This window comes from Haliotis rubra, unplaced genomic scaffold, assembly GCF_003918875.1.
Source record: "Haliotis rubra isolate DU_JTF1 unplaced genomic scaffold, ASM391887v1 Scf221, whole genome shotgun sequence".
NCBI lineage: Eukaryota > Metazoa > Mollusca > Gastropoda > Lepetellida > Haliotidae > Haliotis > Haliotis rubra.
Window position 1 is genome coordinate 1,039,721 of NW_025766237.1, and position 21,039 is coordinate 1,060,759.

A 21,039-nucleotide genomic window follows, 5' to 3' on the forward strand; every position below is an offset into this window, starting at 1 on the left:
CGTTGTCTGTAAATTCAGATGCATCTACACCTTCATACCTATATGACTAAGTTAAGCCTTCATAGCTCCATCTTGGAACTTGTTTACGACACATGCTACTCTATTGGGGCCCACTAAAGGCCGCTTAGTTCTGAAGTGTCCATTGACATCACTCACACCCTAACAGCAGAATGTGTGCAATCTCTGTACGGAAACCTGCTCACTGGCGTCACTACTTACCGTTATTGTGTGCTGATAAGGTACACACCTATATCTATATCTCCTAACCTCAATTGTCAACCGACATGTCCTTGTAAAACTATACCAGATTGTAACGTTACCCCTCAACTGAATAATGCACTGTTCCACACAAACTGTAAGGGGAATTAAATCCTGCATTGCACCTTCGATAGACAGGTGGCATTGGGATGGTCCTAAGAATCCTAGATTGAGAAGGCAATTTAAGGTAAGTGTGTTGTGTGTTTGTGGAGATAGATAGATAGATAGATGGAGAGAGAGAGAGAGAGAGAGAGAGAGAGAGAGAGAGAGAGAGAGAGAGAGAGAGAGAGAGAGAGAGAGAGAGAGAGAGAGAGAGAGAGAGAGAGAGAGAGAGAGAGAGAGAGAGAGAGAGAGAGAGAGTTCCCAAATAACTGAGCACTTTTAATGGGATTCGAACCCGTTTGACGACTATCTAGTATATGTGTGTACTTACTTCAGTCCTAAATACCCCATACCCCAAACTGCGTCATTTTATTTTTGTGGTCATTTTGCCATACATTACATTAAAAATCAAACATGCATTTTCATAATGTTTCAGTGAAGAGTCACTAATGTGCTACTGATCAGAATATGTTCCTGGTGCTTGCAATACTCACCAGTGTACTATGTGAAAACAGGTCTCTTGCAAAGAAGCATTCATTTTAGATCCTGCTCTGCATATGTTATGTGTCAAGGTCAAAGCTATTTATCATGTCTGTTTACTAAATATCTGCATGGGGCACCTTTCAGAAGGTCAACATAAACTTGGCAAGCCTTCCCTCCAGTAAGTACAGGGACTGGCCTGTGTTTTGACAGCTCAGACGTGTAGAAAGTCTTGGTTGTTACAAATATAGGTTGCTGCTAACTCAGAGCTGATAACAATATATATAACCATCTGATAGTAGTATCTTGATAACGCCTCCAGCAAAGATATCAACGTATCAGCGTCATCAAACGTGTGTTAAATAATGTGTCATTATTTTCGGTTGTATCAAACTGTTTATTTTCATCACTCTTGTAAAATACATGCAGTTACTTGAATGGGGAAATGTGCTTACCATTTACCTATCGTTAAAACTAACCATACGTCCTGACATGCGCAAGTACGTTGATGAAAGACTTTATGTTTTGCATTGAACACATGTCAAGCTGAACGTCAGACGTGACGTTTCTTAACATACTGTGGAGGCGGTGGGGTAACCTAGTGGTTTGAGCGTTCACTCGTCCCGCCGAAGACCCGGCTTCGATTCCCCGCATGGGTACAATATGTAGCCCATTTCTGGTGTCTCCCGCAGTGATTGTGATGGAATATTACACGGATTTATGGGCAAATTATTGCTGAATATTTTAATGTAAGCTGTGAGTGAGTGAGTGAGTGAGTAAGTTTAGCCGCACTCAGCAATATTCCAGCTATATGGCGGCGGTCTGTAAATACTCGAGTCTGGACCAGACAATCCAGTGATCAACTGCATGAGCATCTATTTGCGCATTTGGGAACCGATGACATGTGTCAACCAAGTTGGCGAGCCTGACCACCCGATCCCGCTTGATGTAAGGACGCATGAAAAAAACCAAATGCTTAGTTTAATAACGCCATTGACAAATGAAACATTAAATACGTTATAAACCAGTACGGTTTATTGAATAACAAGTTGACAATGCTTTGATGCAGTGAGAGTCTGACTAACAAGACCATACAGTTTACAATTCATGTATAGCAACGTATCTCGCGTGCCGGGGCGGTGGGGTAGCCTAATGGTTAAAGCGTTGGCTCGTCACGCCGAAGACCCGGGTTCGAATCCCCACATGGGTACAATGTGTTAAGCCCATTTCTGGTGTCCCCCGCCGTGATGTTGCTGGAATATTGCTAAAAGCGGCGTAAAACCAAACTCAGTCAGTCAGTCAGTATCTCGCTTGCCAATACGAGTAACGTGTGCAAGTCTCGCCTATTTCTGTAACCTACAAGAAGATCACGAACGAACCTTGTGTCCCTCTGCTCTACATATTACTAGGTTCATGTCCGGATAGGGTCCATTTGCCCATCCATGAGATATGCGAGGCGTCCTTTATACAGTTTACTGAAGATAGACACAGGTCACAACTACACAGGAAGCATAGTGGACGTATGTATTCAGGGGTGATATAGAAACGATAGCCAGACATACAGACATGCAGACAGATAGACGGGTAGGTTGAAACTGTATTCAGTATAAGACCACTAACCCAAAATAGGACCATACAAAAGTTTACCTGTATGGCCATATTACAACATTTAACTCTGAAGGAAACTCAGGTTCGTGATGTATAGAGATCCGTTCAGTATTGGTAATGGATAGCTCAGAACAAACTGTGGTCCAATATTAGAAGGAAATTTGATGCCGAATGTTTGATCCCAGGGTGATGGAATGTTTGCTCAAATTAATGTAAGATTTTCTCATAACGATTTTAGACATCAGCATATTTTGTTACAATTTTTCCATCAACTAACAAATTCAGTGATGATGATACTTCTATAAACACACTTTATTCAGTAATATTCCCTCTTAGGACCATTTGTGTTTTCCAAATTTTACCATAAGAAATTTTCTAGTTGATGCTCAAAATTGTTTCATATAATGAAAACATGGCTTCAGATATATGTTTGTTGCTGTTTTTCATTAATTTGGCAATATCCACTTCCGTTTCATAAATTTGAATATATACAGTCATACAGTTCAAATTATGAGCAATGTACCGCAACAGGCACGGGCTAATGGCCAAGCCTTGTGGAACACCATGTTGCTGAAACAAAAGACCGAGTTTCTTATGTCACACTCAGTCAAAGTGGGGCGGTGGGGTAGCCTAGTGGTTAAAGCGTTCGCTCGTCACGCCGAGACCCGGGTTCGATTCCCCATATGGGTACAATGTGTGAAGCCTATTTCTGTTGTCCCCCGCCGTGAAATTGCTGGAATATTGTTTACTCACTCTCTCAAAGTATTGCAACTGCCACAGTAGACTAAACAAATGTCTGTGTTTTTAATTGTTCCACACGTGCGATGAAGAAACTTAAGATTGTTTCATGTAATGGAGTCATGGAAACATGGCAAAACACAAGTATCATTATTTCATAAAAATATAATTAATGATGATAAAGTTGTGACTAAATTCAGTTATTGTTTACAGAATCAAGCCAGCCAATATTTAGGGATGGAGAACACGACCAACCTGTTGTCCAACGGCACAGACGTGGACGGCCTTCCCCAGTATGTCGGCTTCATCTGCTGCGGCATAGCCTCCATCATGTTCGGCACCAACTTCGTACCTGTCAAGAAGTTCGAAACGGGTGATGGTAAGTGGATGGGTGATGGTAGGACGGTGGATGATGGTAGGTGGGCGGACGATGGATGTGTGTGGCAAAAGTGGACCGATAGGTGATGAGAACGAGCTGGTGATGGTAAGTGGGTAAATGCTAAAGACGGATAGGTGATGATAAATGGGTGAATGCCAAAGACGGATAGGTGACGGTAAGTGGGTGAATGCTAAAGACGGATAGGTGATGGTAAGTGTGTGGATGCTAAAGACGGATAGGTGATGGTAAGTGGGTGAATGCTAAAGACGGATAGGTGACGGTAAGTGGGTGAATGCTAAAGACGGATAGGTGACGGTAAGTGGGTGAATGCTAAAGACGGATAGGTGACGGTAAGTGGGTGAATGCTAAAGACGGATAGGTGATGGTAAGTGGGTGAATGCTAAAGACGGATAGGTGACGGTAAGTGGGTGGATGCTAAAAACGGATAGGTGACGGAAAGTGGGTGAATAATAAAGATGGCAAGGTGATGGTAAGTGGGTGAAAAATAAAGACAGGTGATGGTAAGTGGGTGAATAATAAAGACAGGTATGGTAAGTGGGTGAATAAAAAAGCTGGCTAGGTGATGGTAAGTGGGTGAATAATAAAGATGGCTAGGTGATGGTAAGTGGGTGAATAATAAAGATGGCTAGGTGATGGTAAGTGGGTGAATAATAAAGACATAGGTGATGGTAAGTGGGTGAATAATAAAAACAGGTGATGGTAAGTGGGTGAATAATAAAGACGGATAGATGATGGTAAGTGGGTGAATGCTAAAGACGGATAGGTGATGGTAAGTGGGTGAATGCTAAAGACGGATAGGTGATGGTAAGTGGGTGAAAAATAAAGATGGCTAGGTGATGGTAAGTGGGTGAATGCTAAAGACGGCTAGGTGATGGTAAGTGGGTGAAAAATAAAGATGGCTAGGTGATGGTAAGTGGGTGAATGCTAAAGACGGATAGGTGATGGTAAGTGGGTGAAAAATAAAGATGGCTAGGTGATGGTAAGTGGGTGAATAATAAAGACGGCTAGGTGATGGTAAGTGGGTGAATAATAAAGATGGCTAGGTGATGGTAAGTGGGTGAATAATAAAGATGGCTAGGTGATGGTAAGTGGGTGAATAATAAAGATGGCAAGGTGATGGTAAGTGGGTGAATAATAGAGACAGATAGGTGATGGTAAGTGGGTGAATAATAGTGAGTGAGTGAATGAGTTTAGCTTTACGCCGCACTCAGCAATATTCCAGCTATATAGCGGCTGTCTGTAAATAATCGTGTCTGGACCAGACAATCCAGTGATCAGCAGCATGAGCATCGATCTGCGCATTTGGGAACCGATGACATGGGTCAACCAAGTCAGCGAGCCTGACCACCCGATCCCGTTAGTCGCCTTTTACAAGCATGGGTTACTGAAGATCCATATTCTAACCCGGACCTTCACGGGTCGGGGTGAATAATAAAGACGGATATGTGATGGTAAGGACTGATGGGTGAGCAACAAGTTCAAAAGGAAGGATCCGTGATGGTAAGCGGTTGGGTTATGAGAGCAGATGAGTGATGGTAAACTATTGGGTGTATAGTTGTGGCTAGTTCAGTTATTCATATTTTAACATATGACATTCCAGTTTGTTATTTTCAGGCATGTTCTTCCAGTGGGTGTTGAGTAATGCCATCATAGTCTCGGGCATAGTGATCCAGACAATCCGGCTGTCACGCTTTTACCCCTTTGCCATGGTCGGGGGCATCATTTGGGCAACAGGTAAGTAACCTAATAACATGTCTTTCTCTGTGTCGTGGTTGGTCATTACATCCAGGCCATGGGTGAATTACAGACTAAGATGTCCTTCCTTTTGTTGTGGTTGGTAGTTCAAACCGAAACATGAGTCTCATTAACCAATTCAGACAATGACCTACTTTTCAGCCGATTCGAATTTTCTCGTGTGAAATTGAAAGGAGACACTACACACAACTATGGTTACACTGAATTCCAATTGCTTGTGTCATAAGAAAATGGTATTTACAAATTAATCTTAATTTTAAAGTTTAATAAAATCGTATTTCTATATTTTATGTCGAGGTTAAGGTAGCATGTCGTTATCTAAGACGTCACAGCCTGCCCCTGTTTGAAGAGGTCGTTTAATTATTCACAATTCATCTGGCTCACTGGTTACACCTGTAATGTGTTTTTGCGCGTATTAGGTGCATTATTTGTAACGTACACTGTGATTGATGAAACATCAAGTCCGTACTAGACCGCCAAATTTTTCAAGCGGCTGAGCCTCGTCTTGAGATTTCCACGATGTCCAGATTTCCGTTTGTCAGCGCACGCTGTGCGACACAGCACGCTGCACGACCTGTTTGGAAGGATAAGAAGGAGCGTAGTGTTGCAATATGCAAGTGATTAGGTCCATCAGATAATACAGATTAATAACTATATGTCCAGTTGAATGAGTTAGTCTCAAAATTGTTGACTGGTTATTGTAGTAAGTTGCGCAATAGGACGGAACCCAGTCAGCAGGAACGAGACTTGTGCGTAATCATTGTTTTGACTTGTTTCGGGGCCACGGGTGAGTAGCAGACTAACATCAAGTAATTACATCTGTTAAATGACACTAACAAGTACTATAAAATATTCATTGAGAAAAAATAGAATTAAAGCTTCATGAAATCTAACTCCAGCTACGCTCTTGTTGTCGCTACAAGAAGATTTCCCATCACCGGTCACGTCAGTGCGACCGTTCGCGAATTTTGCAGGACCAATAAAATGATTAACATGAAGTCAACATTAACCAATCAAAGCGTATGACGGCTTTTTCAAGCCCTACAGAACAAGTTTCAAACTGGCGAATTCCGTCTCATACTAGGCTTTAAAAATATATTGACAAATTCTTGATTCACTGGTAAAGTGACTACAAGAAAATTGTGGAAAAGATGGCTGAGACTTAAGGGCAGTTCTTTCCACGTGTAATGGAAATTTATTTTCAGTTTGATGTTTTACCTTATTGAGGAATACATTTGACGGAATCAGTCACATAGTCCGCTCTTTCGTTTGGGATGTCAGCTTTCTCGACGTTCTACAACACATATAAATTTGCACTTTGCCCGTTCGTCCGACTGTGACCTCTGATGGGCTGTGACAAATTAATGCGTTGCAGCTGCGAGCACGGACATTTGATTTTCATGAGACTGAGCAGCATGTATCATTTATGTCAAAGGCAGCTGAAAATATAGGTATTGTTAGGCGTACATGTACATCGGATATGTTTGGATAATAAGTACATCGGAAATGTTTGGATAAAAATGTTCTGCAAATGATATGCAAGGTACTTTAGAAGCTCGTAACATATTCATTCATGTTGTCAAATCATGGGAAAACGAATATTAGAAAATTAATGAAATATTTGAAAAACTGTCAGACTATAATTTAAAATGACTTACTTTATTGCATAATAAACATTACTCTGAAAGAAGCATTCTTTGCCTCCAAGGGCATAGGGTAGTCTGGTGGTTACTTTTGGGGCTCATCGCGCGGAATGACCGGGTTCTGCTCCCCTCGTGGGTACAAGGTGTGAAGCCAATTGGTGGTGTCCCATCCTCGTAATTCTAAAAAACCCCAAACTCACTCACTCTTCCCCAGGAAACATCTGTGTGGTCCCTATCGTGAAGACCATCGGCCTTGGCCTCGGTATCTGTGTCTGGGGCTCCGTGCAGTTGCTCATCGGCTGGGCCAACGGCAGGTGCGTCATGTCCGTCATGGACGTCAATGTTTGAGCGTTTGGTCTGATACAGTTTGCAATAAATGACATTGTAAACATAATGCTTATAGATGGTACCTGAGGTGAGGCGATGGCTCTGGTTAGACATCCCGAGTCGAATTCTTGAGCACCATTTTACCTGAAAAGTGCTTTACTGTCGTCACTTTCAGTTTAAGTAAACGCTTTTAAAACAGCTTTTGACCCAGTTTTTAACTCTTTGTTAATGTATCGATATCGGATATTGCGCTACCATGTTATATAATTCATACCTTGAGATAAACATGTTGCAGGTTCGGGCTGGTGGGCGTGGACGCCGAGATCCCCAACAACATCACCTTGAACTACGTCGGCGTTTCCATCTCTTTCGTCAGGTAAAACAAGCACATCTACTGTGTGTATTCTATACACATGTATGCAGTAGAGGGGATGAAGATGAGTTAGATGAACAAGCGGCGATGAAGGTGCCAGTGATAGGAGATACGCGTAAAGTGTAGGTGGGGCGTGGCTGTCGACGTGAACTCTGAATATGCGTGTGGATTCATAGATATGATTTGTGTTGCTTGTTTATCTCGTTGCACTCGGCAATATTCCATTTGTAAATAGACGAGTATGGACCGGGCAATCCAGTGATTGGCATCACGAGCATCAATCTACGCAGTTGGATACGATGACATGTGTCAATAGTCAAAGAGCTTGACCTTTTACGACAAGCATGGGTTGCTCAAGACAAATTCTTACCTGGATCTTCACGGGTCTTTGTGATATGAAAAGGGATCGAATAGCTGGGTGTAGTTTGGAAATAGGATTATATTACATTATTAAAAAACGCAGGTGATATTCGGAAATATCAAAATTTATAAAAATCAATATTTTAAGAGATATTAGTTTCTGTTTCTAATTGGCTCTTATGTAAGAAGTTGATTTTATGAAGGACTGGAGAGAAAGTGTTTCTGGATAAACAGTGCCCACAATGTGTCAAACATCCTTTCACTTAACGAGGCCTACAGAGTGTAAGTCTCTTACAGTCAATTTGAGGGAGTCCGTCTCACTCCTTTTGCAGCGCCTGGCCAAGTTCAATATGGTCGGCAGCCAATGACGCTGACGTACAGGTCGCCCTGATTACTTGTGACAATACAAGTGCGTGTAAATGGTTCATGTTGGTGTAGGTTTAGCAGGGTATCAGTATAAGTGAACACTATAGATTTGAGATTTAAACACGTCTTGTTGTCGGGGTAGATATAGGTGGGATTGAAATATATAGACCTTTTCAATTGTATGCTAGAAACATTATTGTGGTGGGAACATGGTAATGACAATGTGGTAACATCTGTGTATTTCTCTGCAGTACATTGATGTATGCGTTTGTCAAGCCAGATATTCAACCTATTACCATGGAGTTGACAATACCAGGACCTGACGAAGAGGCGGCCGACAGTAAGGTCAGTATATGTTAAGCAGTGAGTGAGTGAGTGAGTCAGTGAATTGTTTTATCGCCTTCAGCAATGTTCTATCGATATCAGTACGCATGTCACGTGGGGAACCGAACCCGTGCTGTTGGTGTGGGGTGCGAACCACTGTGCTACCCTGGTCACAGGTGTCGACAGCTCCGGTGTGCATGAGTAGGTAACTAAATACATCTGTACCTGTGTGGAAAATATAACGACACAAAATGCATATTTACTCGCATGATAAAGCATGACTGTATTGCAAAATGAATTTGATTGTGTTAATTAAATACCTAATAGCACATAAATTTGATTTGATTTTTTTGGCCATTTTGTCAAATGTTGAATATGTTTCTTCAAATGGTCCAGAAGTTTTAAACAGTATCTTGACAGATTACTCGTACCATGCACATGTGTTCTTTTCCTTGAAAACCTTGAAAACCAGTGGCAATTCCATGTAAAATATTGACCCCAACAAACCATTGTGATTGTCGTAAAATGCGACTAAATGGATGGTCAAGTTTTGGTTAATTGGTTTCTTATCTGTCATCGATTTCCAATCGATGTTCAATATATCAGTCACTGGCTTGTATAGTTGAGAATCGATAATACACAAGCCTCTGTAATATAAGAATACACAATGCCTTTTAAGAAAGTGGTCAAATGTGCCATATGTTACCCTTAGGTCTTGTACTTTTTATGGTTGAGTGCAATGCGGGATTCGAACCCACACTTGCAGCTTGAAGTCATCACACACTATTATATAGCTACGGTGTGTTTAGTTTTATGCCGAGTTTAGCAAATTTCCAGCAATATTCCAGCAATATCCAGAAATACGAACCCGGGTCTTTGGCGTGACGAGCGAACGCCTTTACAACTAGGCTACCCAACCCCCCCTATATAGCTATAGCGTACACCAGTCCCATGGATAAATTCTATAGCCAATGGCTTGTCGAAGTCCACGAAAAATCAATCCAAATCCTTGTAATACTTATCAAGGATTTATCAAGAGGCGTTTGGGTAGTCTAGTGGTTAAAACGTTGGCTCGTAACGCCGAAACCAGAGTTCGATTCCCCACATGGGTACAACGTGTGAAACCCATGTCTGGTGTCCCCCACCGTGATTTTGCTGGAATATTGTTAAAAGCAGCTTAAAACCGCACTCACTCACCCATTTAAGCCTCTTAAACGTTAAAAACCCCCATCCATGTTGTATGTTTATGCAAATCGCCATGTCAACAGCTGATAAATTACGATGTAATATTTATCCACCATTTCCACGTCCTACAGGGGATCCGCATGGCTCAACCCAAAGACGGTGACATGGAAGAAAATGCCCCTGAAAAACCAAACCCCGGACAAATGTTTATAGAAAGATGGTCACCTGTCAAGAAGAAGATAATGTATGTTGAATGTTTCCACTTCTAAACCGCCAGTTCAGTTGAAACATATATTAGTTTCAAAGTATGTAAATTAATATTAATGCAAATTAGGACGGATCTGGTATAATCCTAAATTGCTTTCCCTAATGATAAATATGTATTCAACTCACTGTTAATACATTCATAAACTCAGAGTACAAATTGTGATGTGACAAAATGTTTACTTTACCTTAAGCCAAATTTCCATGATGACATAAAATCACATAGAGCCATTCAGTTCCTAATTACATTTAAAGAAATAACCCTATACAAATTGAGCGGTATGTTTTGTCATTCTTTCAGTGGTATTGTTCTAGCTGCTTTCTCCGGTATGATGTACGCCTTCCAGTTCATCCCGGCCAGATATCTGCAAGAACACGAGAAAGACAACGGTGCCAGTCAGAACTGTGAGGATGCTGCTCACATTTGGGGGCGGTGGGGTAGCCTAGTGGTTAAAGCGTTCGCTCGCCACGCCGATAACCCGGTTCAATTCCCCACATGGGAGCAATGTGTGAAGCCAATTTCTGGTGTCCCCTGCCGTGATATTGCTGGAATATTACTAAAAGCGGCGTAAAACTAAACTAACTCACTCACTAATCACACTTGATATAGTAACCGGAAATCCGGAAACCCTGTCTCAGGGACATATACAGTTTGGAACGATGAGACATAATTTTGAGCTCAAATCTTTGAAGGGCATTTAGAAGTGGAATGCATAAGAAAAGCAATATTTATGGATGTCAACTTCTTTATTGTGAATAACAGGACGTTTCGGATTGTATGCTTTCGGAGTGTATGACCAGATGTAGAAGTAAGCATACACTCCAAATCGTCGTGTTATTTACAATAAAGAAGTTGACATCCATAAATCTTGCTTTTCTTTTCTAATTTTGGGCTGTTACTCCGGACCAGTGATTCGTTTATCTGAAAATATATAACTTTGTGTTTTTATGTTGAAGATTGGTACAGTCCAGATTAGCGGGGTTCTGTTGTATTAAGAGATCAGTTGTTACAGACGCAACTCCGTCACAGGGATTTGTTGGCATATTTATTGTATAAGACACTATCCAGACTCTGTTAATAGGGAGACACGCCAGTATGTTGGACCCCATCATCCCGGAAATCCTACATTGTGGGCGATTACCTTTGGAAAGCGCTAAATTGACCCAATAGGACTCAAGGCCTAATACATGATATGTTAATCCGGATGATGTCAGTGATAATGAGAGAGTCCGGACTACCGGTGTTTCATTGTTCACAATTTACTTCCAGCCATCGACTACGTGTTTGCTCACTACTGCGGTATCTACCTCACCGCAACCGTCTACTTCGTCATCTACACTGTCTTCTTGCGCAACCGGCCCAAGGTGTTCCTTCGGGTGATCGTCCCGGGTCTAGTGTCGGGTTTGATGTGGGGGGTAGGGACAGCCTCATGGTTCATCGCTAACAAGGCTCTCTCAGACCCCGTCTCCTTCCCAATCATCTCTACCGTCCCTATGGGAATCTCGCTTCTGATTGGAGTGGTGGCCTTCAAGGAGATCAAGGTAGGTCGATGGTGTGAATGAATTGAGTGAATATTGATGAACCCCATCAGTCAAGTCACACACTAGAATCCCTTGGTGTTCACGAAGTCGAACACTATGACAAGCTCTGTGCACTGGCGACCTGTTGTTTGTTACACCAACGATAAGTATTCACAGTTTATCTGTCAAAATCTTATGATATTACTTTCAAGGTACCCGTGAGGATGGTTAGAAGTGGTCTTCAGTTACTCATGCTTGTCGTAAGAGGCGACTAACGGTATCGGGTGGCTTGTTTGACAAAACAGATTCGGACAATGGTCATTCTGACTCCCTGGTCACAGGCTCCCTGACTTGGTGACATATGTCATCGTAAACAATTGCCTATATCGATGCTCATGATGTTGGTCACTGGATTGTCTGGTCCAGACCCGATGATTATTGGTTGGATAACGCAGGTTCAATAAAGTCAGAGTGACCTGGGTTATTCCTTCTCGGTGCTGGTGTAGGTGGTGTCAGCGAAATCTGTCCTGGCTGATCCTCTACATACAGGGTTGTGTCCAGTTGTGTCCACATCCGACACATCCAGTGGCGGCGAAGGAATACGTGGCTTGGGAATCGGTTTACCGTCTGAACCAACCCGGAGAAGCACGTTACGGTGGAGAACCCGACATTCAACAGTGCCTACCTTTCGGACTTTGAAAACTGGAATGCCCATATTGGGTTGTGCCTCCACGACATAGAAATTCTCTTCCAACGATCGGCCATCTTCTGTTTACCTCTGAACCAACGTTACGAACCAACACCACATCATGAACCTTGACTGTTGCACCACGAGCTTTGAAGTGGTAAGCTTTCCGTTGTTTCGCTCGGGCCTTTTCAAGGTTTGCTGATGCCAACTCATACGCAGAATTTAATTTGCGCTTCAAATCAGCAGCCAACTGCGTATAAGTGGGTGAAGGTGCGGTAGCTAAAGATAAGCCAAATGCATCGTTGACTGGCAACCTGGGATGTCTACCAAACATGAGATAATAAGGAGAAAACCCGGTTAACTCATGAACTGTGCAGTTGTAGGCGTGGACCAGATGAGACAAATTGTTTTTCCAACGTGCATTTTCATGGTCATGCAATGTACCGATCATCCCTAGAAGTGTACGGTTAAACCTTTCAACCAGCTCGTTCCCCATCGGGTGATCGAATGCAATCTGCCTGGCGCCCCGCAATGAACAATAAAGTTCTCAGAGGGTGCTTTGGCAGTTGTCTGATTCCAAGTTGGAATGGCAACGGCATATTTAGTAAAATGATCGGAAATTACTAGGACATTTTCGTAACCACCAGCGGATGGTTCGAGAGAAAGGAAGTCCATACAGACCATTTCCATCGGTTGAGATGTCTCCACATTACCAGAGGTGCCTTTTTGGTCAGATTGGGAGCTTTGCTCAAAATGCAGCGTTGACAACTACGGATATGGTTCTCAGCATCCCCTATTTACTCCAGGCCAATAGTACCAGGCCAACCTGGTATGGAGAAGTGCCACTCTCCGATCCCTACCCAGATGTCCCATACCATCATGAAGGTGTGTGATGATGGTCTCACGTTGAGGTTTGGGAACAATCGTCTGAAAATAGGGATTGCCACTGTCGCCCTGTTGTCTCACCAGAATTTTATTTATGTGATGAAGTGAATCCCACTGACGTAAAATGTTGGCAGTTTCTCATTCCTTTGAAGGACGATTACTAGTGCGGAGTAGTTCTACAATCGAGCAGATTGAAGGATACGCCTACTGGAACATTAGCATTTTATTATCAGTCCCAACACTGGAAGAACTAGGATCATTGACAGAAATCATATGGCTCAAAACTTCAGTCACGTCGTGGGTCATAGATAATGTTTCCACAAAAGGAGTGGTCTGCTGTAAGTTACAGATAGCAGATACAGATTTGATGTCTAACACCTCCCGTGGCAACATGGACAGAGCATTAGCATCCCTATTCCTTGCGCCTGGAATGTACTTTATAGAAAAATCGTAGGCAGCAAGATTAGCAAGCCGGCGATCACCACAGGCATCAAGTTTAACAGAGGTCAGAACATATGTCAAGGGGATATTATCTATCCAAACAGTGAAATGGTTGCCGTACAAGTAGTCATGAAACTAAACAGTTACGGCCCATTTTAACTCTAACTTGTGAGCTGGATGTCTGCGCTCAGAGCAAGACAATCCTCTGCTTGCATAGGCGATCACTCTTTTCTCACCTTCTGGTTTTGGTATAAGGCCTTCACCGCTAGCATCAATGTGTAGCTCGAAAGGTTGAGAGGAGTCTGCATAGGCTAAGATTGGAGCACTGCTGAGCTTGTTCACAAGTTCACTGAAGGCAGTTTGATGTTCATTACCCCACATCCACTGCTTATCTGTCTTACGTGTCCTCTTTTTGCCGCAGTGCCCAACTAATAAACCGATCAGCGGTTTTACAATCTTAGCATAGTTTGGCACAAAATGACGGGAATAACCAGAGAACCCAAGGAAGCGATGAACGTCATCAACACTTTGCGGTACTGGCCATGTCTGGAGGGCTTCAATTTTCTCTGAATCGGTGGTGATGCCGTCTTCAGACATTACGTGACCCAGATATTTAACAGGTCCGCAAGAATTGGCATTTGGAAGGCTTCACCTTGAGGCCCTTCTCTCGCAATCGTTGAAAAATTGCTTGTAATCTCTCAAGATGTTCATAAAATGTCTTAGTAAATACAATGACGTCATCAAGATAAATAGAATAGGGCATAGGATTACACTCGTAAAATCCTAACGGACCAACTGTGAAAGCCGTACAAGGCTTGTGCTCCTCCACGAGACCTCAACTTGCCAGTAACCGGACTTAAGATCCAGACAGGAAAAATACTGTGCGCCATGAAGTGAATCAAGGGTTTCTTCAATCCTGGGAAGAGCATACGAATCGCGAATCGTGCGTTTGTTCAAGTCTTTAAGCTCAATGCAAAATCTCAGAGAAGAATCTTTCTTGTGTACGAGTACCACAAGAGAAGCATAGGGAGTTGTTGAAGGACAGATAACGTTCGAATCCAGTATCTGTTTAAGATGATCCCTAACCTCATGATACATAGAAGGTGGAATATGGCGATGTCGTTCCCTAAATGGTTGTTCGTCTGTGAGTTCAATCCTATGAGTGACCAAATCAATCCTATGAGAATGTCCCACATCCATATCAGATTTACTGAAGCCATCATCGAATTCAGAAAGGAGAGACTTCAACTGGGCTATCTGCTCTGGTGTGTAGGAAGTTTAATTTAAATTAAACAAGTCTTGTTTCTCGGAATCAGGCCATGGATAGTCTCTTCATGTTCTGAAGGAAGGCCTTCAACCAAACTAACCTGTTCCAGGCAGCAAAGAACTGTCTTGGCTGGAATGGTAATTGGTTTTGAAGATGGATTTGTGACCATCAACTGTTCCCCTTGTTGTTGTCTGTCCTGGTTTAGAATTGACAATACCATTGATGACGTTCAGTGCACGAGAAGTAGCAAAGAAATGCTTACCCTTCTGCTGTGGCTTACCCCTGCAAATACCAGCGACAATCTGAATGCAGGAAGCAGGGATAGTAATTGACTTGGTAGTCAGCACACTTTCAGTACTGTTAAGGTCAAGCAGAGAATCTCTTAACCACTGACGAGCCCGAGTCCATGAAGGAGAAGTACCAGAAATCGGTGAATCAAAAAGGCTATGTGCATGACGTTGGTACCAAGAATCAAAGGCACATTTTTGTGATATAGAGTTGTAGGTACTATGAGAATAGGGGTTGGTACCTCAACTGCTTCACCCAAGAAGTCACTAGGTACAAGAATAACTGTATCAATATACCCAAGATACCCAGTCCCCAGCACCTGTCAAATCTAAAAGTGACCCAAGCTTCTGAAGCGGAAGATGATTGAGGTGACATTGGTGGACGGTCTCTGACATACTCGAAATCTGTGAGCCTGTGTCCGAAAAAACCTTGCAAGAAATACTTTTCACCTGAACAGCAGCTGAATTGGAAGGTCCCACTAAATTCGGCGGAAGTCTTAACACAAAAGTCTGAGGGGTTGCCAGAAGGGTCTTGTGGGGTGTGTTGTGATTGGAATTCTTCTCCAAAGAAGTTTGATGGCTTATATTGGCAAATATTAACCTCTGGATATTTTGATAACGAAAATAGGGCGCATGTATGTGTATGTATACGTACAAAGAATTCATTCATATAACTCTTTCGTGCGCAATAATCGTAACGGGTGCGCGAAAGTGCGACAAAAGATTTCCTCCATTGCGGCCTATAGAGGTGCTTCATAGTGTTAGTGTTGAAACTCTCGTGGAAACGGGTGAAAATGAACTGTGCAAAACCCCCACCCCCACCCCATTTCTCACAAAAACGTATCCCATAGGTGGATCCAGAGGGAAGGGGGTGGGAAGGAACGGGTGCGCACCCCCTTTAGTCCTGAAGTTTATTGAATGACCATTGAAACTCTCGTGAAAATGAAGTGTGCACCCCCTTTCTCAAAAGTGTGCATTCCCCTTTCTCAAAAGCTCTATCCGCCCTGTACCCCCCTCCCCTCTGAATACTGGGGATGTGTCAACCGTATTTGCGATGTACCGATCTCTAACAGAAGCAACTCTCTAATAGCCGGAGGTATGGTCACCGTGAGGCTCTTGAAATCAGCTTCACCCCCCAAATAATTTCACGTCCGTCTCAAAAAAATTCCTAAATTACTCATGTGCCTCCAACGCTGCCTTTTCAAAAGGCTTTTCTTGTTTACATACTGTCTCCATATATCTGGAATATTGCTGAGTGCAGCGTTATACAACAGACGTTCAAAGAGCATCATGAGCACCATGGGTTCCGTCGACCAAACCTGTGGCCTTGAATATTGTTAAATAAGACAATGTCAATAATGGTCGTATTCCTCTCTTTATAATCTTTCTTTGTGTCCCTTGACTGAATCCCCAAAATATAAACTCGGTGAAGTAGATCCCGTATTGTTGATCATGACGTATCTTGGCATAATTATCACATTTCGTGTTTTGCAGGGTCGTCGCAATATCATCATTGTTGTCGTCGCCATGACGTGCACCATAGCTGGGGCGGTAGTGGCCGGCGTCTCAAAGACGTAATCACATGACAGCCGCGTCTGGTGTTGGGAGGCATGAATACTCGGACTACAACATGACATGACGCCGTCTGTCGGGGCTTTACGCTCTTCACCATTACAACATCCGGAACTTTCTACTACTATTGACATAATCTCATCCAAATTAGGCCCTCCACATTTTTTTATGTTTCTCATCTCCAAACTGTTGTTGATGAGGGGCGGGCAAGCGGGCGAAAAAGCAAAAAAAAAAGCAAAAACAAGAAAGAAAAATAAAGCAGTTTGCCATCTTCTTTTCAAGTTGGTGACAGAAAATGACCCTACTACAGTACCCAGACCATTAAAAGAGGCTTTTCTTATTGTGAGAATCCTTTTTTCTCAACTTTAGACAGTTCATATATCATTAGATATAAGGAATCTATATGAAATCCTGAGAGAATGCATGTATTGACTCTTAATTAAATAAGTTATACTACAAACTTTTAATAGAGCCTCTTTAAATGCCACATTGAATCATAATACAACAACAAAGTCAGTTCTTCAAAACTGACAATTTGTTTATTTTTGAAGAGATGTATAGCTTTTCGAAGTTTTTTGGGCCACGGATCATAGGCTGTCGTCCACTGGTAGCACACTGGTTGCAGGTCCACAGTTTGTTTAATATCCAAGCGCAATACGAATTGACACGATATAAGATAGCGAGGAAAACGCCATGAAACATCAGTATATTGTCAGGGCATTTCCTACGACAGAACACGAGACAGTGTAAGTCTCGGGTGTCATAGCATCTATGAAATAATGTAAACTCACTTTATATATCAGCCCTTGTGTTATTTCCGACGGCAATTCTTCAACTATTGCCGCATTCAAATTTAACAAATAGTTCTCATACTACCACCAACCTCAATGTGAAAAGAATCGGAGATACACCTCCAACCAACGGACCTGTGTCCCCTGGATGACCTTTATCGCAAATTTGTAATTATTACACATCCCTGAAGAAATTCCGTGTAGAATGTAACCTTTAATTATAAATACGAATAGTACGTTTTGATCAACAGTTCCTCACACATTTCATTTTGTTTTCAAATTCTGACTCTGAAGCATACTTAATGTACCATACACCTATTATCCAAGAAGTCGGTTGCAGCATAAATACCAGTCATCATAGTTTGAAATAAAAGATTTAGCCCTCATGAAATGTGCCCATCAGTCAGTGCTGTGCTGTGCAAAAGTGTAACACCATTTAACCTCTAAACATAAGTAGTCATTTACAGAGGTTGTCTCAACAAACAGATCATTCTGACCACCCAAGAGGATGTGTATTGTATAATTACATGACATATGTATCTTCTTGTTTTGGTAACATTATGTTGATGCAATATTTCATATGACAGACCATATACTATCTAGTTATAGCTTTATATTTTGATTTTGATTCAGCAGTTCTGATGAAAACTTTAGCTTTATGTCTGTTTGTTAGGAATTAACATAGAAAATGTGTTTAAAATGAAATATGTTTTTGATGACATAAATTTGAATTTAACCCCACAATCATTCCATGTCGATATGTGTATGCATTATTTATATTTTTGCAAATTCAACAGACAATACTTATGTACAATAACTGAATACAGCCAGGCATGTGTAATGTAATATTAAAGTACACACGCACCATCATACAAAAATATCAGATAAAATTCACGACGAAATTCACACATTGCACAATGTTCAATGCTTTCACATTTCGCGCACCGCATCAGCTCCCGGCCGTACTGAATTACACGAATGCAGCCTAATCGGCTTAATACGATATAGATTTGAGTACATATGCAATGAGAATACACTGCAGGCTTAAAAGTGTGATATTCAGACGTCTAGTGCCAGACTTAAATTACCTATTGCAAAACGTCAACAAAACGAAAAAACAAGACCTGAAAACGATCAGCTGATTCCACCGCCTCGCTTCGAATGGTGAGGTGAGGTGAGGTGAAATTGGGTTTAACGTCGCGCTGGAGAATATTTCGCTCATATGACGACGTGCATGCGTGTGTATATGTATGTGGGGCTGCTTGTACTAGCCCAGACTTAAGCTGGTTTTATAGTGCTAGCTCACTGAGGTACCATGCCGCAGTGAAGCATGAGTACCCCACTCAGACACATTATACTGACTCCGAGCCGACCAGTCCTTGTTGTACCCATTAATGCCGAGCGCCACGCAGGGACCAACAAGTACCACATTTTAACGTCGTTTGGTATGACGCGGTCGGGGATCGAACCCGCGACCTTCCGCTCTCCGGGCGAACGCTCTAACCACTACACCACGGAGGCGGTCCACTTCGAATGGCCATTTCGCGATTCATTAATGCAATATAAGCAGTCATGGCTATCCCAGGTGTATCATGAAATCACGGAACAAATATTTCAGGATATCACACTTGATATATCATCGGTCAAGGGAAAAGATATACTGTCCATATGCACCAGCGTGAACGTTACCGGTGATGGTGAAGGCTGTACTGGTTAACTGTCTCTAAGTGTTTAGTAACACGTGCAGCTCCCATCGCGCATTCGTAAGACATGCGCTGTCAGTTTAAGGTTGGACTGTCCGGATCAGCGCTCCAAGCGGATTAGTGAAGGGAAGATTAAAAAAAGATCGCCCATTTAGATGCTTGAGAGACTTTTCAAAATATTATATTTTTTTTAAAGTTGACTTTTAAGACACATTTTTCGTTTGATCGGGCTGAAATTATTGCTGTCGGCGACATTTTGTCAAATAAAAAAAGTATTTTGTTCCGTCGGAAGGAAAATTTGGGTAGGTCGGGAGATCAGAAACACAGAAACAAATACGGACGGCCTTAGATATTTGTGGTTGGTACCGACACACTCTGGGATATCACATTTCAGATCACTTCAGGTCGTCCTTTCGCGAACTTTGATCGGTAAATGATCAACAATGATCGGTAAATGATCTCTCGACTTTAGTTACAAAATGGCGAACCTTCTTTCTGGACTATACTTACAAGTCAAAACATTGATTACACAACAGTCTCGTTTCCTGCTGACTGGGTTCCTTCCTATTGCGCAACTTACTACAATAACCAGTCCAGAATTTTGAGCCCAATTCATTCAACTGGATGCATAAATATTAATCAGTATTGTAACTACCATTTTCTTATGAAACAAGGAAATGGATTTCTGTGTAACCATAGTTGTTTGTGGTGTCTCTTTTTACTTTCACACGAGAAAATTCGGATCGGCTGAACAGTAGGTCATTGTCTGAATAGGTTAATGAGACTCATGTTTCGGTTTGTTATACACTTCTGCATTTTTTGACAAAGTTCTCTATTCCAAATCTGAAAACTGATCAAAACAAAATTCTGAAGTGTCTAATATTGTGTGGTGGAATTCACAGGTCATGGACATTTTTTCAGTGGGTTTGTTCCTTTACTGCCATAACTGTCATTCGGAATGCCTCCTGGCAACCCTTTTGAAATTAATGATTACAAAACAAATTCGGACTTTCCCTCTCGCGAGCTCAAACCGACGTTCTGATTGGTCAGATGAAAGGTCGTTCTGATGACCGATTTGTGTATTCATAATAGGACAGGCTCCCTGACTTGGTTAACACATGTCATCGTATCCCAATTGCGTAGATCGATACTCATGCTGTTGATCCCTGGATTGTCTGGACCAGACTCGATCATTTACAGACCGCCGCCATATACATTGTAGATGAAATACTGCTGAGTACGGCTTTAAACAACCAGCGAAACATTTCTGATTTTGATCATTGACGAAGATGATGGCCCATGTAAATCTCTATTTTGACTTGTAACAGTTATTGACTTGCCGTCACATGTGTTTGTGACACCGATGGGGCAGGATACGCTCACCTTTTCAGAAACTCAGACTTAGTGGAATAGCTTGTGTTGGAAGCCGTACCGTGAAGCTGATGTGACGTCAACACTGATATGATACAACGAAGCAACTGGTGTGACATCAGTAAAAATTTCGACAACAGTGGTGCTGTGATTAGTTACGAATGGCATTTATTACAATACTATTACCCAAACTATCAATAATAAATGGATATATTTAGGGATGTATATCTTCACTCATCCTCGATAATCTCCAGGGTGTAAGTTCCGATAAATCTACTATAGTGGAGATTTATCGGAACGTATACCCTGGAGATTATCGAGGATGATCTT

The 21,039-nt window shown here is 42.1% G+C and overlaps 1 protein-coding gene across 1 annotated transcript; it reads left to right on the forward strand.

The window, feature by feature from the left end:
* Positions 1–341: 341 nt before the first annotated feature.
* On the forward strand, positions 342–17,118 carry LOC124277420 (transmembrane protein 144-like). Its single transcript, XM_046713120.1, has 10 exons — positions 342–445; positions 3,400–3,565; positions 5,201–5,320; positions 7,199–7,298; positions 7,607–7,687; positions 8,662–8,755; positions 10,051–10,163; positions 10,485–10,588; positions 11,454–11,725; positions 16,767–17,118. Exons 2-10 carry the CDS (start codon positions 3,424–3,426, stop codon positions 16,848–16,850), a joined length of 1,110 nt encoding a protein of 369 aa, XP_046569076.1. The 5' UTR covers positions 342–445; positions 3,400–3,423; the 3' UTR covers positions 16,851–17,118.
* Positions 17,119–21,039: the final 3,921 nt, after the last annotated feature.